The sequence below is a fragment of the Oncorhynchus mykiss genome, chromosome 5 (assembly GCF_057628025.1).
Source record: "Oncorhynchus mykiss isolate SJ-2025 chromosome 5, ASM5762802v1, whole genome shotgun sequence".
NCBI lineage: Eukaryota > Metazoa > Chordata > Actinopteri > Salmoniformes > Salmonidae > Oncorhynchus > Oncorhynchus mykiss.
This window is the reverse complement of record NC_143026.1, coordinates 27,489,792-27,514,772: the sequence shown is the minus strand read 5'-3', so window position 1 is coordinate 27,514,772 and position 24,981 is coordinate 27,489,792. Positions and strand designations below refer to the sequence as shown.

The window sequence follows — 24,981 nt, the reverse complement described above, 5'->3', positions numbered from 1 at the left end:
GATAACAAGTTCAAACAAGTGCCATTAATACAGGTAACGAGTGGAGGACAGAGGAGCCTCTTAAAGACGTTGTTACAGGTCTGTGAGAGCCAGAAATCTTGCTTGTTTGTAGGTGACCAAATACTTATTTTCCACCATAATTTGCAAATAAATTCATAAAAAATGCTACAATTTGATTTTCTGGATTTTTTTTTCTCATTTTGTCTGTCATAGTTGAAGTGTACGATGTATGATGAAAATTACAGGCCTCTCATCTTTTTAAGTGGGAGAACTTGCACAATTGGTGGCTGACTAAATACTTTTTTGCCCCACTGTATGGTTAAAGTGACTATGCATATATGTTGAACAGAGAGTAGCAGTAGAGTAAAAGAGGGGTTGGTGGGTGGGACATAATGCAGATAGCCCCTGTTAGCCAATGTGCAGGAGCACTGGTTGGTCGGCCCAATTGAGGTAGTATGTACATGAATGTATAGTTCAAGTGAATATGCATAAATGATAAACAGAGTAGCAGCAGCGTAAAAAGAGGGGTTGGGGGTGGCACACAATGCAAATAGTCCGGGTAGCCATTTGATTACCTGTTCAGGAGTCTTATGGCTTGGGGGTAAAAACTGTTGAGAAGCCTTTTTTTCCTCGACTTGGCACTCCGGTTCCACTTGCCACATGTTTTGTTACAACAGGTGTAGACTAACAGTGAAATGCTTATTTACGGGTCCTTCCCAACAATGCAGAGAGAAAGAAAATAGAGAAATAATAGAAAAATAATAACACAATAATAAATACACAATGAGTAACGATAACTTGGCTCTATACACGGAGTACCAGTACCGAGTCGATGTGCCGTGGTACGAGGAGGTAGATATGTACATATAGGTAGGGATAAAGTGACTTGGCAACAGGATAGATGATAAACAGTAGCAGCAGCTTATGTGAATCAACAGAGTTGGTGCAAAGAGGGTCAGTGCAGTTATTCCGGGTAGCTATTGGTTAACTATTTAGCAGTCTTATGGCTTGGGGAGGATGACAATGCTTACAAATATTTAGAATGAATTTGTTTGGACGTTAGAAGCATTTTCTGTCACGCTCAAGTACAGTACATGTCACGCTCCCTCTCCACCTTTACACGTTCCCTCACACACACTCTCTGAGTCATACGCCTGTCTTTGACACTTTCCTGCTTTCTCAATCACACTCACACATATAGTACTTAAAACACCCCCTCCCCCTCTTTCATCAATTTCTCACCTGAATAAAGCAGCATCTGTGGAGGCTTCAGTACCAGCCTTGTTTAAAGCCCACGTCTCACATCATCTACTCAAACATTACCTCCATTATCCATACCGCCATCTTGTTATACCTTTTGCCTCAATTTGCTGTGGTGATCCTGCTCCTCCTTCCTGCTGTTTTTACGACCGCGTGGAGGTCACTGTGGTCAGGCTGTACTCTCTTCAAGGACTCTGATCACCACCACTGCTTTCACTCACATTTATCCCTCACTGTGTGTCTCTGTTGGTCTCTGTGTTTGTGTGTGCATGCGTATTCGCCTTTGTTCTCTGTACGTGTGTGTGTGCTCTTGCTTGCTCACTCATGATGGAGGAGAAGGAAGAGAACAGCGGGAGAGGAGAAGGAAGAGTAGTGATATGCAATAACTCCCCACGTCAGACCTGAGCAAGGAGAAACTTGTATGACAAGCGGCTTATTCAGCGGCTCACGCTGAAAGATTTCATATGTCTCCTACTTGGTGTATAATCTCCAGGTTGGACTGTGTTCAGATTGGGACTGCTTGCCTAACTAGGAGTGGATCTGATGGCCTTCTATTGCAGGGAGGTGTCCTATAGCTGTCCTATAAGCTGTCCTATAGCCTACTGTCATAAATAGCCAGGAATATATTAAGCTGTCCTGGTTGAAAGATAACCCAGGGAGGGAGGAAGATTTGTATTTGTGTTGAATTGTGATGGTGGAGAGGCTCTCTGAGAGAGTAGACAGAATATAGGACTGTAGGTTTCTTAACCATGCCATATTTCCTATTTTCCTCATTATTGGTATTTTATATGGCACACTCACTCACTGTCCTCTTTCTCCCTCTGTGTCGGTTTCCATCTTTCCTCTCATCTCTCTCTCTCAATCTCCCCCTCTTCCCTTCTCTCTAACCCTCTCTCTTCCCCTCTCTCCCCTTCTTTCTACCCCTTTCTCTTCCCTTCTCTCTACCCCTCTCTTCCCTTCTCTCTACCCCTCTCTCTACCCCTCTCTTCCTTTCTCTCTAACCTTCTCTCTTCCCTTCTTTCTACTCCTTTCTCTTCCCTTCTTTCTACCCCTCTCTTCCCTTCTCTCTTCCCTTCTTTCTACCCCTTTCTCTACCCTTCTCTCTACCCCTTTCTCTACCCTTCTCTCTACCTTTCTCTCTACCCTTCTCTCTACCCCTTTCTCTTCCCTTCTCTCTTCCCTTCTTTCTACCCTTCTTTCTACCCCTTTCTCTACCCTTCTCTCTACCCTTCTCTCTTCCCTTCTCTCTTCCCTCCTCTCTACCCTTCTCTCTTCCCTTCTTTCTCTTCCCTTCTCTCTACCCTTCTCTCTTCCCTTCTTTCTACCCTTCTCTCTTCCCTTCTCTCTACCCTTCTCTCTTCCCTTCTCTCTACCCTTCTCTCTACCCTTCTCTCTTCCCTTCTTTCTACCCTTCTCTCTACCCTTCTCTCTTCCCTTCTCTCTACCCCTCTCTCTACCCCTCTCTCTTCCTTTCTCTCTAACCTTCTCTCTTCCCTTCTTTCTACTCCTTTCTCTTCCCTTCTTTCTACCCTTCTCTCTTCCCTTCTTTCTACCCTTCTCTCTTCCCTTCTTTCTACCCTTCTCTCTTCCCTTCTTTCTACCCTTCTCTCTACCCCTTTCTCTTCCCTTCTTTCTACCCCTTTCTCTTCCCTTCTTTCTACTCCTTTCTCTTCCCTTCTTTCTACCCCTCTCTTCCCTTCTCTCTACCTTTCTCTCTACCCTTCTCTCTACCCCTTTCTCTTCCCTTCTCTCTTCCCTTCTTTCTACCCTTCTTTCTACCCCTTTCTCTACCCTTCTCTCTACCCTTCTCTCTACCCTTCTCTCTTCCCTTCTCTCTTCCCTCCTCTCTACCCTTCTCTCTTCCCTTCTTTCTCTTCCCTTCTCTCTACCCTTCTCTCTTCCCTTCTTTCTACCCTTCTCTCTTCCCTTCTCTCTACCCTTCTCTCTTCCCTTCTCTCTACCCTTCTCTCTACCCTTCTCTCTTCCCTTCTTTCTACCCTTCTCTCTACCCTTCTCTCTTCCCTTCTCTCTTCCCTTCTCTCTACCCCTCTCTCTACCCCTCTCTCTTCCTTTCTCTCTAACCTTCTCTCTTCCCTTCTTTCTACTCCTTTCTCTTCCCTTCTTTCTACCCTTCTCTCTTCCCTTCTTTCTACCCTTCTCTCTTCCCTTCTTTCTACCCTTCTCTCTTCCCTTCTTTCTACCCTTCTCTCTACCCCTTTCTCTTCCCTTCTTTCTACCCCTTTCTCTTCCCTTCTCTCTACCCTTCTCTTCCCTTCTTTCTACCCCTTTCTCTTTCCTTCTCTCTACCCTTCTCTCTTCCCTTCTTTCTACCCCTTTCTCTTCCCTCCTCTCTACCCTTCTCTCTTCCCTTCTTTCTACCCCTTTCTCTACCCTTCTCTCTACCCCTCTCTTCCCTTCTTTCTACCCCTCTCTCTTCCCCTTCTCTCTTCCCTTCTATCTACCCCTCTCTTCCCTTCTATCTACCCCTCTCTTCCCTTCTTTCTACCCCTCTCTTCCCTTCTTTCTACCCCTCTCTTCCCTTCTTTCTACCCCTCTCTTCCCTTCTTTCTACCCCTTTCTCTTCCCTTCTCTCTACCCTTCTCTTCCCTTCTTTCTACCCCTTTCTCTTCCCTTCTTTCTACCCCTTTCTCTTCCCTTCTATCTTCCCTTATTTCTACCCCTTTCTCTTCCCTCCTCTATACCCTTCTCTCTTCCCTTCTTTCTACCCCTTTCTCTACCCTTCTCTCTACCCCTCTCTCTTCCCTTCTTTCTACCCCTCTCTCTTCCCTTCTCTCTACCCCTTTCTCTTCCCTTCTCTCTACCCCTCTTCCCTTCTTTCTACCCCTTTCTCTTCCCTTCTTTCTACCCCTCTCTCTTCCCTTCTTTCTACCCCTTTCTCTTCCCTTCTCTCTACCCCTCTTCCCTTCTTTCTACCCCTCTTCCCTTCTTTCTACCCCTCTTCCCTTCTTTCTACCCCTTTCTCTTCCCTTCTTTCTACCCCTTTCTCTTCCCTTCTTTCTACCCCTTTCTCTTCCCTTCTTTCTACCCCTCTCTTCCCTTCTTTCTACCCCTCTCTTCCCTTCTTTCTACCTTTCTCTTCCCTTCTTTCTACCCCTTTCTCTTCCCTTCTTTCTACCCCTCTCTCTCCCTTTCTCCTTCTCAGGATCTGATGGCCAAAGTACGTGCCATGCTGGCTGCCCCTAAGCCCTTCCAGCCCAACACTTCCTGAAGAGGCGTAGCTTTATAGCAGCTGATTGGGAAAAGGGTGGAGCTTCACCATGTCTGCCTCTCTATGACGACAGCCTCCAGCGACAGGCCCTTGGCCAAGCAGCCTGGAACTGTTTAGCATTCATATTCCTCTGTCTGACTTTTATTTGATCTACTTTGATACTTAACTGGGTGAGCGTATCTACAGTATATTTCGAATGGCAGTAGATGTGAAGCGAGCAGAGTAGATTAGCTCGTAAATCAACTACGTGGGACTTTTCTACATGTCAAGAGAGCGCCTGCATCACAGCAATGGTCACGCAGCAGCCTGCTAAAGTTTGGATGCCCCTGTTCCCAACATCAGTTTTCAGCACGAATAAGACAACAGAGCTTCAAAGTGCAGAAATAATTAATAAAGTAAATTGCATCTTTCAAAAAACGAATTGTATGTTCTCCAAATTGATGACGGAGAGCTTTGCAGTGTAATTGTGCAGCTGCCAGAGCGCCTGAATGCTATCCTTCTGTGAAGGACCTTTCCATCTCCCTATGTCTCTCTTTTGCCAGGTCAGTTTTAAACTGGGGCCTCGTTTTCCAGTCTGTTGTCAATCAGTTCCAGTGTGTGGCCTTCAATTTTTGTTTCTACGTTTGTACATGGCTGATTGTGGAGCTGCTTTCTTAACACAAACTGTCAATAAAGTTTGAATGATGATTTAGCAAAGTGTTAAGGTGTTCTCAGTCAGTGGAATCTCTCTGGTACATAAAGGTCAGGGTGTCACATTTCCTATGAATTTAATTCAATTAACCTCAACAGTTATTTATTGTTTGGAAATGAATGAGCAAGTATTGACATCGCAGAAATAGATTAAGTAGAGATACACAAATACATGTTCCCTCTTTTAAGGACAAAGCAGCAGTTACCAGGGCTGGTGTGAGTAAATCATGAGGGAGCGGTCTCCTCACACAACCTGTCCACAAAACACAGGGACATGCCTTTCTCTCACACACAAACACAAAGGTGTCTGAGCAGGTTTCTAGGTCCACCCCAGGGATGAGGGAACATATCTGAGTGTCCCAGTAGGACACAGGGAGCTGGGGCCCCTAGCATCCGTGTATCTTTCATGCTCTACTATCATCATCATCCCACTGAGGCCATGGCCCAGCCTCACACACACAGCAGCCACACTAACTATACACACTATGTTCATCCACTGTGTCACTGTATTAATCCACTCTGTCACTATTTTAATCCACTGTGTCACTGTATTCATCCACTCTGTCACTGTATTCATCCACTCTGTCACTGTATTCATCCACTGTGTCACTGTATTCATCCACTGTGTCACTGTATTCATCCACTCTGTCACTTTTGTTCTCAGTCCTTGAAATTGCACATTCCTCACTTTTTTGGTTTTCCTTGGTGTCGTGGTCTGAATCGAGTGAAAAATAATGCAGACCTTCTGCAAAATGCTTAAGCAGTATAATACTACTGGAAGCAAACTATTTTTTGCAGCTGGTCTGCTTTTCTCACAGCACAATGGTGCTGTGTACTGAAAGGTTTGTATAGATAATTTGCCTTTTCAATGCACAGCTAATTATTCATATCAATCTGTTTTCTGTACTCTACCAACTGTACCAACTAATGCATAATGGTCTAATTGCAGCAGTTAAGAGGTCTCTGCCAAATGGTGTGTTTTCCAACATACCTTGTAAAATAAGTGAGAATTTGCCTATGATTGCATTAATCACTGAAATAAAGGTGTACTATACAAGTGGAGGCTCCTCAAAGGAGAAAGGGAAGGACCATCCTCAGTAAATTTCATAAAAATATAGATTGTAAAACATTTTAAAATGTTATCCTTTTTAGATAAAACTATACTAAATATAATCACGTCACCAAATAAGTTATTAAAATATTATTTTGCAATGAAGGTCTACAGTAGCCTCGGCAGCACTCTGAAGGGTAGCACCATGGTGCAGCTGGAGGACAACTAACTTCTGTCCTCCTCTGGGTACATTGACTTCAATACAAAACCTAGGAGGCTGATGGTTCTCACCCCCTTCCATGGACTTACACCGTAATTTTGACAACTTCCGGAGGACGTCCTCCAACCTATCATAGCACTTGCAGTATGAACTGACATGTTGTCCACCCAATCAAATGATCAAAGAATGAATCTAGTGCTAAAAGCATAAGCTACAGCTAGCTTGAACTGAAACGCATAACATGTGGTGAGTAGTTGACTCAGAAAGAGGAGTTATTTTTTTTCCCAAATGAAGGAAAAGTAAGAGATTGAATCATTTTTTAAACTTTCAGTTTCACTTACTTAGCTAGCAAATGCGGCTATCTAGTTTAGCATACTCAAACACCCTGCTCAATTAGAGGTATACTATGTTAGCTAGCTGGCAATGACTAAACACTGGAACTCTTTCAGGTCAAGGTAAGCTTTTGGCTTTACTAATTTATTGTTGTAAGTGCTAAACTATAGACGGACTGTTCATTGTAACGTTACTGCATGAGTTAGTTATATTAGCTATGTTGACTATGACGTTACTTTAACTAATATGGTGACAACGATGTAGGCTGTGTAGTGATGATATGTGTTTTTTCACCTGGTCACATACAGCTGATGTGTTGTGCATTGCAGTCCACAAGCGAGGGGAAAAGTTGAGAGGAGGAGAGCGCTTTAATGCGATAAGGAATACAACATGGCTGCAATGAAAGTGAACTGTGTTTATGCGGTATTTAGGTGTAATTATTCCGCTGATTCTGTTGATAAACATTTCTTAAAAGAAGCAAAACGGGAATAAACATACCTGAATTTGTCCGACAGAAACTCGTTTGCAACTGTTGGACTAATGATTACACCCTACACCAAGGTGGTATTGAGTGTGTCACTGTCTGTCAGCTCAAATGTTTCTCTCGACCTGTGTGCATCTATGTTGTAAACTTTAATTCATAGGCTAGGTTATAGCAACCTCATGATGGGTATAGGGTAAATCTGAGTATCATGTAGTGCCTAAACCTATTGCTGTTACATTGAACTGGGTTAATGGAATTTGAATGACAGTCACATACAGTCACATTCATATTTACATCTGCTTGTGGTTTGCTCTTTACTGTATGACACAGGAGCTTGGGAAGGCTGTAGCTTGCATTGCCAAGTCTGTGTGTTGAAAATAAACTTTATTTTTGTCCAAATAGACAGCTGCACTGGCTTTGATAACACAGAGGAGCGATGCCTTAGACAGCATTTTTCACTGGGTAATTGTCCGGCACCACTGAGGAATAGATCCGTACGCTTTTGGCTATTAGAATGGATGCTTTTACTAGAATGCTTTTCTGAAGGATGATTGCACAAGCTTCTTCCCAATGCAGTAATTATTTTGTGTGCTCTGAAGTTTGAAGTTTGTCTAAAACCTGGCTCTGGCCAGTCCCTGATGTCAGAGAGCAGCCTAGTGAAGCTGAAGACCAGTGAAACACAGTGTTTGCACTTCTTGCTTCCATTACTGTCCTTCAAATCAAATCAAATTGTATTAGTCACATACACATGGTTAGCAGATGTTAATGCGAGTGTAGCGAAATGCTTGTGCTTCTAGTTCCGACAATGCAGTAATAACCAACGAGTAATCTAGCTAACAATTCCAAAACTACTACCTTATAAACACAAGTGTAAAGGGATAAAGAATATGTACATAAAGATATATGAATGAGTGATGGTACAGAGCGGCATAGGCAAGATGCAGTAGATGGTATCGAGTACAGTATATACATATGAGATGAGTATGTAGACAAAGTGGCATAGTTTTTAAAGTGGCTAGTGATACATGTATTACATAAAGATGTAGTAGATGATATAGAGTACAGTATATACGTATACATATGAGAAATAATGTTGGGTATGTAAACATTATATTAAGTAGCATTGTTTAAAGTGGCTAGTGATATATTTTACATCAATTCCCATTATTAAAGTGGCTGGAGTTGAGTCAGTGTGTTGGCAGCAGCCACTCAATGTTAGTGGTGGCTGTTTAACAGTCTGATGGCCTTGAGATAGAAGCTGTTTTTCAGTCTCTCGGTCCCAGCTTTGATGCACCTGTACTGACCTCGCCTTCTGGATGATAGCGGGGTGAACAGGCGGTGGCTCGGGTGATTGTTGTCCTTGATGATCTTTATGGCCTTCCTGTGACATCGGGTGGTGTAGGTGTCCTGGAGGGCAGGTAGTTTGCCCCCGGTGATGCGTTGTGCAGACCTCACTACCCTCTGGAGAGCCTTACAGTTGTGGGAGGAGCAGTTGCCGTACCAGGCGGTGATACAGCCCAACAGGATGCTCTCGATTGTGCATCTGTAGAAGTTTGTGAGTGCTTTTGGTGACAAGCCGAATTTCTTCAGCCTCCTGAGGTTAAAGAGGCGCTGCTGCGCCTTCTTCGTCGTTGTTGGTAATCAAGCCTACCACTGTTGTGTCGTCCGCAAACTTGATGATTGAGTTGGAGGCGTGCGTGGCCACGCAGTCGTGGGTGAACAGGGACTACAGGAGAGGGCTCAGAACCCACCCTTGTGGGGCCCCAGTGTTGAGGATAAGCGGGGTGGAGATGTTGTTACCTACCCTCACCACCTGGGGGTGGCCCGTCAGGAAGTCCAGTACCCAGTTGCACAGGGCCGGGTCGAGACCCAGGGTCTCGAGCTTTATGACGAGTTTGGAGGGTAGTATGGTGTTAAATGCTGAGCTGTAGTCGATGAACAGCATTCTCACATAGGTATTCCTCTTGTCCAGATGGGTTAGGGCAGTGTGCAGTGTGGTTGAGATTGCATCGTCTGTTGACCTATTTGGGCGGTAAGCAAATTGGAGTGGGTCTAGGGTGTCAGGTAGGGCGGAGGTGATATGGTCCTTGACTAGTCTCTCAAAGCACTTCATGATGACAGAGGTGAGTGCTACAGGGCGGTAGTCGTTTAGCTCAGTTACCTTAGCTTTCTTGGGAACAGGAACAATGGTGGCCCTCTTGAAGCATGTGGGAACAGCAGACTGGGATAGGGATCAATTGAATATGTCCGTAAACACACCAGCCAGCTGGTCTGCGCATGCTCTGAGGGCGCGGCTGGGGATGCCGTCTGGGCCTGCAGCCTTGCGAGGGTTAACACGTTTAAATGTTTTACTCACCTCGGCTGCAGTGAAGGAGAGTCCGCATGTTTTGGTTGCGTGCCGTGTCAGTGGCACTGTATTGTCCTCAAAGCGGGCAAAAAAGTTATTTAGTCTGCCTGGAAGCAAGGCATCCTGGTCCGTGACTGGGCTGGTTTTCTTTTTGTAATCCGTGATTGACTGTAGACCCTGCCACATACCTCTTGTGTCTGAGCCGTTGAATTGCGATTCTACTTTGTCTCTATACTGACGCTTAGCTTGTTTGATTGCCTTGCGGAGGGAATAGCTACACTGTTTGTATTCAGTCATGTTTCCGGTCACCTTGCCCTGATTAAAAGCAGTGGTTCGCAATGTTGTTGTCTGACGCAATGCGAAACATATCGTCAATGTTGTTGTCTGACGCAATGCGAAACATATCCCAGTCCACGTGATGGAAGCAGTCTTGGAACGTGGAATCAGATTGGTCGGACCAGCGTTGAACAGACCTCAGCGTGGGAGCTTCTTGTTTTAGCTTCTGTCTGTAGACAGGGAGCAACAAAATTGAGTCGTGGTCAGCTTTTCCGAAGGGTGGGCGGGGGAGGGCCTTATATGCATCGCGGAAGTTAGAATAGCAATGATCCAAGGTTTTACCAGCCCTGGTTGCGCAATCGATATGTTGATACAATTTAGGGAGTCTTGTTTTCAGATTAGCCTTCTTAAAATCCCCAGCTACAATGAATGCAGCCTCAGGATATATGGATTCCAGTTTGCAAAGAGTCAAATAAAGTTTGTTCAGAGCCATCGATGTGTCTGCTTGGGGGGGAATATATACGAAGAGAGTTCCCTTGGTAGATAATGTGATCGACATTTGATTGTGAGGAATTCTAAATCAGGTGAACAGAAGGACTTGAGTTCCTGTATGTTGTTGTGACCACATCACGTCTCGTTAACCATAAAGCATACGCCCCCGCCCCTCTTCTTACCAGAAAGATGTTTGTTTCTGTCGGCGCGATGCGTGGAGAAACCAGCTGGCTGCACCGACTCCGATAGCGTCTCTCGAGTGAGCCATGTTTCCGTGAAGCAAAGAACGTTACAGTCCCTGATGTCTCTCTGGAATGCTACCCTTGCTCGGATTTCATCAACCTTGTTGTCAAGAGACTGGACATTGGCGAGTAGTATGCTAGGGAGTGGCGCGCGATGTGCCCGTCTCCGGAGCCTGACCAGAAGACCGCTTCGTTTGCCTCTTTTACGACGTCATTACTGTCCTTTCCTCTTTTGACATGTTAAACAGTATTTCTGCCGATGACTGATCGCAGATTGCAGGAAATTGTACTTATGTCCAGCTCTTAAAAACAAATGGCTTGCTAAAAATGTGGCTGAGGAAAATGAATAATGCTAAATCCATACAGAATTAATAGACTAATGGTGTCAATGAAGCCTGGAGGATTATGAAGGAATTAATGGAAATGCCCACAGTCTTAGGAGACTGACATTTTGTCATTGGTTCCCTTGGCTCATGTGGGGATTGGAGGAGGTGGGGAGGTGACTGCCTGGTGGATGGGTCTCAGAGGCCCTTCCCTCCCAGGCCCGCTGGGTCCCTCGCAACTAGGTTAATTCTGGGTGATGATGATCCTGTATGTTAGGAGAAAACATATAATTTGAATAAACCATCACTTCTTTCCCACTCATAACGCCACCACTCTGCGCCTGCGTTCCAATTAGTTCCCCGGCACACTAAAATGTATTTGCTCATAATTTTGTGTGTGGGTGTGTAGGCAGAGGCGAAGCCACAGCAGGGCCAGGCAGAGGCCCCGCCAGATTGAACACTGGCCCACCCAATCAGGATGGCTTACAAAAAATGAATTAAATGAATATGATTTGGTGTTTGTATTGTCTCCTGACTAATCAGAAATGTTCAAAAGTCAGATGGTACCCCCCCCTCCCCTCCCCACATGCACACACACACACGTACCTAATAGCTAGCTAACTGTGAGGTAGCTAGTCACAAGATATGGCAACACAAAGTTCACTCATGCGCATAAAAAATCACAGATGGAGTATGAAGACACAACACCTGCTCCACTACCTCCAACGGCCGAGCCCAATCTGTCAGAGTTGTCGTCAGTCAATGAGGAGGCTAGCATGGGTACTGCTTCGACTTCCACAGCCCAGCTAGCTCACCATCGCCCAGCCCCAATAGTGTGCAACTGCAGCCCTCAATTCGGGGTGTTCCTGCAGTAGGGCACACCCCCCCCCCCCCTTTTTGAATGTGGGTCAAAAGGGAAATAAAAGTATTATGTGATTTTTTTCCCCCCCACCCCCTCCTTGCTTGCTTGCAGCACAGGTAGATGGTGTCCTTCGCTCCTGCCTGCCTGCCGAACACCTGCCCTCACCGTTGTTAACAGAACTGCAGGAAAACGGTGCCTGGCAGGCAGAGGACACTGTCTACCGGGCCATGTGTTATGCCATTCTTATCATAAAAAGTAAATTGTTTCTCTTAATGTTAGGTGGTTAAGACACAGTGTAAAATGTAAAGCCTTGTTTCTTTTTGTTTAAGCAGCTGTTTTTCTTCAAGAATATCATTCTACAGTACTGTAAATTATGCTAACTTTTGGAGGTCGCAATGGGGTAATGATATTTGGCTTTCACATGGTTCAGAATGATCGTCAGGTGTCGCTACAAGTTTTTTTGCATTCAGATCGTGACTCAAGTCATTATCTTTGTCTTGTAATTGAAATTAGACAAACGATTTTAGTTACTGTCAATATTTATGGGTACAACTCAAAACAAGAAAATTGTGTCCTTGAAATAAAATTCTATATTGGTTATCTAAATTTCCCAAATCCTTACTCTTAATAGGTGGAGATACTAATATTGCTTTAGATAATTATCTTGCTAGGTGGCCTCTGTGGCAGTCTACTTCTCTGAATACAAATCTAAAGTTATTTTTGCAGAAGTTGGATCTAGTGGAGAGAGAAGTTTCCTCTTGAGACTATACCTGGTGTAACAAAACATGTACCACACGATGACGTACTGACTATTGACTGGTTTCAGAGGGCTTAAGAAACCATGTTTCTGTTCATATTCTTGAAACACCTCTAACAAACCATAGAGCTATTTGCTTACAAGTTTCAATATTTCCCTGGAATTATAGTCAACCCAAAGCTTCATACTGGAAACTTAATAGCTCCAGCTTAAAACATGAAATAGTCAAATGTGATATTATACGTTTTAATTTACGTTTTTGGAATAAAGTCCCTATAGGACAAACTGGGAACTTCTACAGTTTTAAATTGCTAAATATTTAGGAAACTATGGCAGTGGTCTTGCAAAGACCAGAAGGATAGAAGAGGAAAATGTTAGTATATCAGTGGCGATTTTAGCATGTAAATCTTGGTGGGGCAAACAAAAAAATGTGGGATGCCTGCCAGCAAAGCCACTAAACAACACAACACTAAACATGACATTAATTGCACTATAACGGTGACAAACGGTGCCCACAAACTGTTAGGGCCAACATAAAGCTGTCCCAACAGCAGAGTTCCAACAGCAGTTCCAACACCTTACCACTGCTACACCTTGTGATCAGCGGAGCCTTGTCTGGCAGCAAAACAGTTCATTCAGCCTCATTTACTGCTTTTAAAATAACATAGCTAATATGGTTGACTTGCTTCAACAAATGTGGTTTCTACTGACAATTGAGATGTACAAACTAGGGCATAACGGACGACAAGCGGATAAGAGGCTATCTGTAATTTTGATTGACATTAATGAGTGAGCTAGGACAGATGTAGTCAATATAACTATTTGTTCAGCACTTTTGAAATGTACAGTGATAGAATTCAGAACATGGGCCGTTCTTACAGTGTTCTCCCTGTACACCAAGTCAGAACCTTATTATAAATAAAGGGGGCATAAAAGCAGACAATGAAAGCTCTTACAATATTCAATGATTACATTTCTCTAAAACAGGTTATAGGCTACATGTGCACCATCAAGTCAGATCAGTAGGCGAAATTAAGAGGGGAAAATAGACCAAATTATTAGGGTGAGGCACATGGGCTACTAACAGTTTACTGCACAACATACACTTAGTGTAACTTTCTTAGCTACAGTATACATATCTCCCTGGCATATTACATCATGTATCCAGCAGCATACAATACATTTTTGGACTCACCTTGTTGTGCTATGCTCACTTGAACAGGAAAGTCTCAGTCTCCAGTATTTACGCTGCAATAGTCTGTGTCGTGGGGCTAGGGTCAGTTTGTTATATCTGGTGTAATTTTCCTGTCTTATCTGATGTCCTGTGTGAATTTAAGTATGCTCTCTCAAATTGTCTCTCCCTCCCCTCCCGGAGGACCTGAGCCCTAGGATCATGCCTCAGGACAACCTGGCTTGATGACTCCAGGCTGTCCCCAGTCCACCAGGTTGTGCTGCTGCTTCAGTTTCTACTGTTTGTTGCACCCTCTACAACCACTGTGATTATTATTTGACCCTGCTGGTCATCTATAAATGTTTGAACATCTTGAAGAACAATCTGGCCTTAAATGGCCAATGTACTCTTATAATCTCCACCCGGCACAGCCAGAAGAGGACTGGCCACCCCTCAGAGCCTGGTTCCTCTCTAGGTTTCTTCCTAGGTTCTTGCCTTTCTAGGGAGTTTTTCTTAGCCACCATGTCTCTGTATCTTCATTTTTGTTATTTAACCTTTATTTAACCAGGTAGGTCAGTTGAGAACAAGTTCTCATTTACAACTGCGACCTGGCCAAGATAAAGCAAAGCAGTGCGACACAAACAACAACACAGGGTTACACATGGAATAAACAAACATACAGTCAATAATACAATAATACAATAATAAAGTCTATATAAAATGTGTGCAAATGAGGTAAGGCAATAAATAGGCCATAGTGTCGAAATAATTACAATACAGCGATTAAACACTGGAGTGATGGATGTGGAGAAGATGATTGTGCAAGTAGAGATACGGGTGCAAAGGAGCAAAATAAATAAAATAAATAACAGTATGGGGATAGTAGTTGGATGGGCTATTTACAGAAGGGCTATGTACAGGTGCAGTGATCTGTGAGCTGTTCTGACAGCTGGTGTTTAAAGCTAGTGAGGGAGATATAAGTCTCCAGCTTCAGTGATTTTTGCATTTCATTCCAGTCATTGGCAGCAGAGAACTGGAAGGAAAGGTGGCCGAAGTAGGAATTGACTTTGGGGGTGACCAGTAAAATATACCTGCTGGAGCGCTTGCTACGGGTGGTTGCTGCTATGGTGACCAGTGAGCTGAGATAAGGCAGGGCTTTACCTAGCAAAGACTTATAGATGACCTGGAGACAGTGGTTTTGGCGATGAATGTGAAGCGAGGATCAGCCAACGAGAGCATACAGGTTGCAGTGGTGGGTAGTATATGGGGCTTTGCTGACTAAACGGATGGCACTGTGATAGACTGCATCCAAAGGCTATATTGTAAATTACATCGCCAAAGTCAAGGATCGGTATGATAGTCAGTTTTACGAGGGTACGTTTGGCAGCATGAGTGAAGGATGGTTTGTTGCGAAATAGGAAGCCGATTCTAGATGTAATGTTGGATTGGAGATGCTTAATGTGAGTTTGGAAGGAGAGTTTACAGTCTAATCAGAGACCTAGATATGTGTAGTTGTCCACAGTTTTATTTGCATTTAAGAGCAGTTGGAGGCCACGGAAGGAGAGTTGTATGGCATTGAAACTTGTCTGGAGGTTTGTTAACACAGTGTCCAAAGAAGGGCCAGAAGTTTACAGAATGATTTCGTCTGAGTGGAGGTGGATCAGAGAATCACCAGCAGCAAGAGCGACATCATTGATGTATACAGAGAAAAGAGTCGGCCCGAGGATTGAACCCTGTGGCACCCTCATAGAGACTGCCAGAGGTCCGGACAACAGGCCCTCCAATTTGAAACACTGTCTGAGAAGTAGTTGGTGAACCAGGCGAGGTAGTCATTTGAGAAACCAAGGCTGTTGAGTCTGCCGATAAGAATGTAGTGATTGACACAGCCGAAGGCCTTGGCCAGGTTGATGAATACAGCTGCACAGTATTGTCTCGTATCAATGGTGGTTATGATACCGTTTAGGACCTTGAGCGTGCCTGAGGTGCACCCGTGACCAGCTCGGAAACTAGATTGCATAACGGAGAGGTTATTCAAAATGATCAGTGATCTGTTTGTTAACTTGGTTTTCGAAGACCTTAGAAAGGCAGGGTAGGATAGATATAGGTCTGTAGCAGTTTGGGTCTAGAGTGTCTCCCCCTTTGAAGAGGGGTTGACCGTGGCAGCTTTCCAATCTTTGGGGATCTCAGACAATACGAAAGAGAGGTTGAACAGGCTAGTAATAGGGGTTGCAGCAATTTTCGAAAAAGAGGGTCCAGATTGTCTGGCCCGGCTGATTTGTAGGGGTCCAGATTTTGCAGCACTTTCAGAACATCAGATATCTGGATTTGGGTGAAGGAGAAATGGGGAGGCTTGGGCAAGTTGCTGTGGGGTGCGCAGGGCTGTTGACCGGGGTAGGGGTAGCCAGGTGGAAAGCATGGCCAGCCGTAGAAAAATGCTTATTGAAATTCTCAATTATCGCGGATTTATCGGTGGTGACAGTATATCCTAGCCTCAGTGCAGTGGGCAGCTGGGAGGAGGTGCTCTTATTCTCCATTGACTTTAAATTGTTTTGGAGTTTGTGCTACAGGATGCAAATTTCTGTTTGAAAATGCTAGCCTTGGCTTTCCTAACTGCCTGTGTATATTGGTTCCTAACTTCCCTGAAAAGTTGCATATCGCGGGGGCTATTCGATGCTAATGCAGCACGCCACAGGATTTTTTTTGTGCTGGGCAAGGGCAGTCAGGTCTGGAGTGAACCAAGGGCTATATCTGTTCCTGGTACTACATTTTTTGAATGGGGCATGCTTATTTAAGATGGGGAGGAAAGACCTTTTAAAGAATAAGCAGGCATCCTCTACTGACGGAATGAGGACAATATCCTTCCAGGATACCCGTGCCAGGTCGATTAGATAGGTCTGCTCACTGAAGTATTTTAGGGAGCGTTTGACAGTGATGAGGGGTGGTCATTTGACTGCAGACCCATTATGGATGCAGGCAATGAGGCAGTGATCACTGCGATCCTGGTTGAAGACAGCAGAGGTGTATTTGGAGGACAGGTTGGTTAGGATGATATCTATGTGGGTGCCCGTGTTTATGGATTTGGGGTTGTACCTGGTAGGTTCATTGATCATTTGTTTGCTTGCTGTTCATTGCTTGCTGTTCAGCATTGCTTTCTGTTTGTGGTTTTAGGCTGGGTTTCTGTATAGCACTTTGTGACGTCTGCTGATGTAAATGGGCTTAATAATAAAAATTGATTGAGGTGGTGCGGCGGTCCTTCATCGGCAAATTTTGTCATCAAAGTCTGGCATTCTCTGGAGTTATGGTGCTTTCAAGACAACTGGGAAGTCGGGGAAAAAACAAGGTTAAATCACGATGACGTCAGTGATCTTCAGGTCATAGCTCTAGAAAGAGGACTGAGTTCCAGATTTACAATTACGAGTTGGATGACCGTCCAAAACATATTTTCCCAGTCGGGGCTCGTTTTATCTTCTCTATAGTTATATACTTGAAAATGTATATACTTGAAAATGTATTAATTGACCAATTTGGCACATTTGGGCAGACTTGATACAATATTTTGAACAGTAATGCAATGGTTCATTGGATCTGTATAAACGTTGCGCGTGCACTGCGGCCATCTAGTGGCCAAAATCTAAATTGCTTCTAGATTCCTAAGTGATATAATGACTTTATCTTGCATTTCAAAGAAAACTCATGTTTTTACCTTTATCTTTTACCAGGTCTAATGTGTTATATTCTCCTACATTAATTTCACATTTCCACAAACTTCAAAGTGTTTCCTTTCAAATGGTATCAAGAATATGCATATCCTTGCTTCAGGTCCTGAGCTACAGGCAGTTAGATTTGGGTATGTCATTCTAGGCAAAAATTGAAAAAACGGGTCCGATCCTTAAGAGGTTTTAAGCAACAAAATAAACTGGATGAGGTTTATACAAGGTTAAGGCAGAGGGTGCTATCATCAGATCAAGGAAGAATGAAAGCAGAACCAGGGCCGGCGCCAGAATGAATCCGTTGGACGGGAATTTGATAGGGGAGCATGTTTTGTTCATGGGACATCCTATGTGGTCATATGTTAAATGTATATTAAATTGTATTCGTGGAGTGCCATTGTTACAATTATGAACCTTATGAATAATAAGAATAATGACAAAGTTATAATAAATACCCCAACTAGGAAGGACAGCTATGAGAAAACAGCTGGAAAATGAGTCGGAAGCACAGTAGCATTTGGATGCATTTTAATAATGTAGACAATGTTAGAGGCGGCAGGGTAGCCTAGTGGTTAGAGCGTTGGACTAGTAACCGGAAGGTTGCAAGTTCAAATCTGTCGTTCTGCCCCTGAACAGGCAGTTAACCCACTGTTCCTAGGCCGTCATTGAAAATGAGAATTTGTTCTTAATGTTCTTAACTGACCTGCCTAGTTAAATAAAGGTCAAATAAAATAAAAAATAAAGAGCACAGTGTAGAATTTGCCAAAACAAAATCTCATATAAAGCCGGTTCTATGCACAACCTACACCTGCATATTTGAACTGTGCACCCAACTGTGAAGCTAGCTGTAGCGGAGCTTCGAGAAACTAGCGGGCCTGCTAGTGATAGTGGTGGAGCCAGCACCTCCACACGTGGAGATGTATCCACTCAGTCAAGTAGGCCTACTCTGCGACCCACAACAACGCAGTCTTCTATGGACCAGTTTATGCCAAAGTCTATGTCTGTAGCAAAACAAGGCCAAATTGATATTGCATTGGGTAAAATGATTGCCACTGATTTTCGATTGTGGAGGACAGAGGTTTTAGAAATTAATAGCAATAGTCTAAATTCAATGTACACAACTGAAAACAGGAAAACCCTTTCAAAATCACTTTTTCCACAACTATACGAGAGCACACAGGTGCGGGAAAGAGTCCAAAAGGCTACTGCAGTTTGCCTTGACTGCTGGACATCAAGGGTAACCACTTCTTACATGTCGGTTACATGTCACTTCAGGAAGACTTTTCGATGTCTAGCTGTCTTCTGGGCTGCTTCGAGTTCAACGACAGACACACCTCAGAGAACTTGGCAGAGGAACTGTTGAGAGTGGACAGAGAAAGGCAAGTAGATGAAAAAGTGGTATGTTGTGTTAATGACAATGCAGCTAACATAACCAAAGCCATGAACATTTTAAAATGGACCCATCATCCATGTCTTGCCCACACAATACACCTGATTGTAAGAGATGCTCTGACGGTGATGAAGCCCACTGTAGACAAAGTGAAAGCAGCTGTGGAAAACTTCCACAGGAGCACAGTAGGTACACAACGCCAGATGGGGATGCCTGAGCTGAGGCCTAAACAAGACTGCACTACAAGGTGAAATTCAGCATTTTATATGTTGATGCGGTATCTTGAGTCAAAGGATGCCATCATCTCTACCCTGGCCATTGTCAATGCACCTGTTGATGCTCTGACAAAAGAGGAATGGGAGGTGGTGGAGGAGGTGTGCAGAGTCCTGGAACCCTTTGAGCGGGTCACTATGGAGATCAGTGGAGAGAGGTACAGTAAGCAGTTATTACTACATCATTATTTAATCCAGTACAATATACAGTGAGGGAAAAAAGCATGACAATGATCCCAAACACACCGCCTGGGCAACGAAGGAGTGGCTTCAAGGTCCTGGAGTGGCCTAGCCAGTCTCCAGATCTCAACCCCATAGAAAATCTCTGGAGGGAGTTGAAAGTCCGTGTTGCCCAGCAACAGCCCCAAAACATCATTGCTCTAGAGGAGATCTGCATGGAGGAATGGGCCAAAATACCAGCAACAGTGTGTGAAAACCTTGTGAAGACTTCAGGAACATTTTTGACCTCTGTCATTGCCAACTAAGGGTATATAACAAAGTCTTGAGAAACTTTTGTTATTGACCAAATACTTATTTTCCACCATAATTTGCTAATAAATTCATAAAAAAATCCTACAATGTGATTTTCTGGATTTTTTTCTCTCATTTTGTCTGTCATAGTTGAAGTGTACCTATGATGAAAATTACAGGCCTCTCATCTTTTTAAGTGGGAGAACTTGCACAATTGGTGGCTGACTAAATACTTTTTTGCCCCACTGTATGTGCTTTCTTGAGCAGGGGGACCTTGCGGGCGCTGCAGGATTTCAGTCCTTCACGGAGCCCCAGGCCGATGGAGATTGACAGTTATTTTGTGTTTCTTCCATTTGTGAATAATCGCACCAACTGTTGTCACCTTCTCACCAAGCTGCTTGGCGATGGTTTTGTAGCCCATTCCAGCCTTGTGTAGGTCTACAATCTTGTCCCTGACATCCTTGGAGAGGTCTTAGGTCTTGGCCATGGTGGAGAGTTTGGAATCTGATTGATTGATTGCTTCTGTGGACAGGTGTCTTTTATACAGGTAACAAACTGAGATGAGGAGCACTTTAAGAGGATTACTCTAATTAAGAGTGTGCTCCTAATCTCAGCTCGTTACCTGTATAAAAGACACCTAGGAGCCAGAAATCTTTCTGATTGAGGGGGGGTCAAATACTTATTTCCCTCATTAAAATGCAAATCAATTTATAACATTTTTGACATGCGTTTTTCTGGATTGTTTTGTTGTTATTCTGTCTCTCACTGTTCAAATAAACCTACCATTAAAATTATAGATCATTTCTTTGTCAGTGGGCAAACGTACAAATTCAGCAGGGGATCAAATACTTTTTTCGGTTAGGACATCTATTTTGTGCATGACACAAGTGATTTTTTCCAACAATTGTTTACTGACCGATTATTTCACTTCTAATTCACTGTTTCACAATTCCAGTGGGTCAGAAGTTGACATACACTAAGTTGACTGTGCCTTTAAACAGCTTGAAAAATTCCAGAAAATTATGTAATGGCTTTAGAAGCTTCTGATATTCTAATGTACATAATTTGAGTTAATTGGAGGTGTACCTGTGGATGTATTTCAAGGCCTACCTTCAAACCTCTTTGCTTGAAATCATGGGAAAAGCAAAAGAAATTAGCCAAAACCTCAGGAAAAGAATTGTAGACCTCCAAAAGTCTAGTTCATCCTGGGAGCAATTTCCAAACGTCTGCTGTTTGGATGCTGATGACTTCAGCACGAAGGAATCCCTCAGTAGATGCCATAATGGAGGTCCGATCCTATTTGGAGGAACCCCTCATCCAAAGATCTGCAGATCCTCTGAGCTGGTGGAAGAACAAGGCCTCTGTCTACCCATGGCTTACTAAAGTCATAACAGGGAGACTCTGCATAGTGGCCACATCCGTTCCCTCTGAGAGGGTCTTCTTGAAAACAGGACAAATAATTACTGAGAGAAGAAACCGCATCAGCCCCTCAAGTGAGGCAGCTTGCATTTCTGAATGTAAATCTCTCATAAAATCAAAATATGGTCAATATTGCTGTGTGCTGCTGGTTTTAACATGGCAATAAAGTATAGAGAGAAAATAGGGACCAGTTTAGTGTTTTATGTGGGATGCTGCAGTTTTGCACATTGTTATTTATTTTTCTTTGATATGGAGCAATATTCTATTATTATGTTGTTCAGATTGTATTAGTTTTGAATGGTTACATTTATATACACTTTGTTTATATACATTAAAAAGTTGTACATTAAATGCAAATGTTTAATAGCATTATTTTTCATAACAAACCAATGCATTTTTAAATACATAACTTTTTCTTTTAAGAGCCGTTTGGGAGCCAAAAGAGCCGGCTCTTTTTGGTGAGCTGAGCCGAACGAGCCGGCTCACTGAAAAGAGCCGGAATGCCCATAACTAGCCTGTAGAAATCTCTCTGGCTTGTTCTATTCCAAACTGTGCTGTCCCCTCTCCTGTCTCACGGTTTCATTTGGTGGTGGCTTGGGCACCTGCTCAGTTCGCATAATTCTGGCTTTTTTGCGCTTGTGCCTCGGAGGTGTAGGTTCAGGTTGAGGCTCAGAATCAGAAGAATAGTCATCAGAGATGTCATCATGATTAATTTCTTCCACACCATCTGAGTTGTTTTCATTCCGATTTTGTAGTAACTCTAACGAGTGCATCCATTTGTCTTGGTGTTCTTGCCATTGTAAATGACGCACGCGCTCACTGTGTACTCCAAATAGGCCAGAGTAGACTGATAGAGTACATAACATTTTGAGATTGTAATTGAAATAGATCAATACAATAGAATGGCCTGCCCTGTTATTCATTCTCAATTGGTGATTACATAATTATGCATCGTTCGCTTCCGCTAGCTCATCAACTCATCAACTCACCCATTCTCCCCCATCATACTTTAGCCTACTAAATGTATTTATTCCGTTATAATATGTGTGAAATTAGTGTTGGTATAGTTTAGGCTTCCTTTCTTGGCTTTTAATTGGGGAGATTATCAACAGAGCATGGCATCTTCAACTATCCGGAGAACGAGGTGCAACAGGGAAAACCATATAAAACTGACATGCCCTCCTAAAACTGTCTATAACATCTGTTATGTTTGTGAAATTAAGATTCTAACAACAACGGTGTGTATTATAGACTTATTTAGGAAAAGTCAAGGACGGAGGAGGGCATGACATTAAACATGGTAGGGTAATAACACATTTTAATTAATGAGCAGTCCAAATGACTGCTTTAGAGGATCTTTTGTAGGTTTTATAGTAACAACATATCATTTAACTGTAAAAATGTATTAGCCTACCTTTTTAACGTGGCATGAACACAACCAGTCATGATGTTTTCAAATTATTATAAAAGTAATCACTTCAAAAAGTATGTTTCCTTCGCACGTTAGGTCAAAAATAGCATCCGATCGACCGCAACAGCGCCCTTCTGACCTAACAATATGTAGGGACATTTATCTGCTGCGGTCTGGAAAAAAAGGGAATGTCATGCCATACTGTTTTAGTCCAGACAGCATCAGATACATGGTCTACACATACTGAGACAGAGAATCACTGTTTCGCTTGCTTGAATGCTTCATCTGACAGTGATGGGTCTTTCTGTCAGTGCACATCTCTGTCAAATCAGTATTTTATTTCGACAGACAGGGAGGTACGGTAGGGCGGATCAGGAAATGAGTTAGAGCGGGCCAGGCCCCCAAAGACCTGCCCATAACGCCGGCCCTGAGCGTATTTTTTCAGACCTGTAGAAATCTATATCCAAAAGTAACACTACTCAACAGTTAAATGTGAATGATATGATCTCTGATGATCCTAGGATAATTACCAACTACTGTGACCATTTTTTACAGGAACTTACAGTATATACTTCTTAGTACTGTGAGGAATCTGCAGCACAGTTCTTCGATTCTCTTGGAAATGTTACCTCTATTGATTCTTCTGAGCAACACTTGTGTGATAAAGCCATCTCCTTAGAGGAAATTATAGAGGCTATTGATCACCTTAAAATGACCAAATCCCCTGGGGTTAATTGTATTACTGCAATTCTACAAAGATGTTTTCAAAGAATTGGCTCCCTTTCTATTTTAAGTGTACTCAGTCTCTGAGAGTATAGCCAATGAAGTACTCCCTCACACTAGTATCACAAGGTTTAATTACTCTAATTCTTAGTCATTTGTAATTGCCGTCCAGTTGGCCTCTTAAATAACGATTATAACATAATAGCACTTGTCCTTGCTAAACAATTAAGGGCTGTTTTTAGATGCCATTAAAGATGAGTCCCAGTCAGAGTTTATGAGAAATAGTATCACTACATCTAAAATAATATCACTACTCAGTAGTGATCACTACTCACTACTCAGATTTGGTCTCCGGTGAGTTTTATACTATTTTTGGATTTTTACTTTATTTTTCATTCCCATGTCTCAATATTCTTGATTTCCCCACTTGAATAACACTTTCAAGATGAATTGGATTAAGCCATTCCTGAAGAATCCTACAAATATATTGCATTTTATCTGGGAGTATGTTTTTTCTCATTTAGATGGCCTCACATTTCTCGTACTGTGTTATTGAAAAAATCCTGACAAAGGTATCTAATTTCCATTAACAATCCCTTTTAGCATTGTTTTTGATCTACACACACAATGTTTCTTCACACAGATATTTAACCTGGAACAAGAGAGATATCTTATACAACGGCAAGTCCTTGTTTTAGGAGAAATGGTTCCAAAACAATCTTCTATTGGTGAGTCAACCGTGTAATGATAGAGGTATTTTATTTAAATATGCCACATTTTTGGATTTTCATAAAGTACCAATAACTCCAAAGGTATTTGCTGTAGTTTTTGATGTAATCCCCTCTAGAGTTATTGTACTTTTTAAGGATGTGGCCGAATCTATGCCCTCTTCTTTACCATCTTTTGATCCAGCTGACTCACCAGTAGGCAATATATGTTTCTCTCCTACTGTTTTTGACAACAATTTTATTTCATTCATTTCACCTTTATTTAACCAGGTAGGCTAGTTGAGAACAAGTTCTCATTTACAACTGCGACCTGGCCAAGATAAAGCAAAGCAGTGCGACACAAAAAACAACACAGAGTTACACATGGCATGAACAAACTTACAGTCCATAACACAATAGAAGAAGTATATATACAGTGTGTGCAAATGAGGTAAGATAATGTAAGGCAATAAATAGGACATAGTGGCGAAATAATTACAATTTAGCAATTAAACACTGAAGTGATAGATGTGCAGAAGATGAATGTGCAAGTAGAGATACTGGGGTGAAAAGGAGAAAAAAAACATGTAAATAAATAACAGTATGGGGATGAGGTATTTGGATGGGCTATTTACAGATGGGCTATGTACAGGTGCAGTGATCGGTGAGCTGCTATGACAGCTGGTGCTTAAAGTTAGTGAGGGAGTCTCCAGCTTCAGTGATTTTTGCAATTCGTTCCAATCATTGGCAGCAGAGAACTGGACGGAAAGGCGGCTTTGGGGATGACCAGTGAAATATACCTGCTGGAGCACATGCTATGGGTGGGTGTTGCTATGGTGACCAGTGAGCTGAGATAAGGTGGAGTCTACCGATAAAATGTGGTGATTGACAGAGTCGAAGGCCTTGGCCAGGTCGATGAAGACAGCTGCACAGTATTGTCTCTTATCAATGGCGGTTATGATATCGTTTAGGACCTTCAGCGTGGCTGAGGTGCACCCATGACCAGCTCGGGAAACTAGGAGGCATAGAGAGGGTACAGTGGGAATCAAAATGGTCAGTGATCTGTTGGTTAACTTGGCTTTCGAAGACCTTAGAAATGCAGGGTAGGATAGATATAGGTCTGTAGCAGTTTGGGACTAGA

The 24,981-nt window shown here is 43.0% G+C and overlaps 1 protein-coding gene across 11 annotated transcripts in view; it reads left to right on the top strand.

Moving 5' to 3' along the window:
- The window catches only part of LOC110522882 (splicing factor, suppressor of white-apricot homolog), a 173,900-nt gene that overhangs the window by 135,373 nt on the left and 13,546 nt on the right, over positions 1 to 24,981 (top strand). For 6 of the 11 annotated variants that reach the window (XM_036977162.2, XM_036977163.2, XM_036977165.2 and 3 more), the window contains exon 18: positions 4,424 to 5,180. The exons of the other annotated variants lie outside the window; for them this stretch is intronic. In XM_036977162.2, coding sequence (XP_036833057.2) covers positions 4,424 to 4,464 — 41 coding nt within the window. In that variant the 3' untranslated portion in view covers positions 4,465 to 5,180. Of the gene's footprint in view, positions 1 to 4,423; positions 5,181 to 24,981 lie in introns of those variants that run through there. 11 annotated transcript variants of the gene reach the window in all.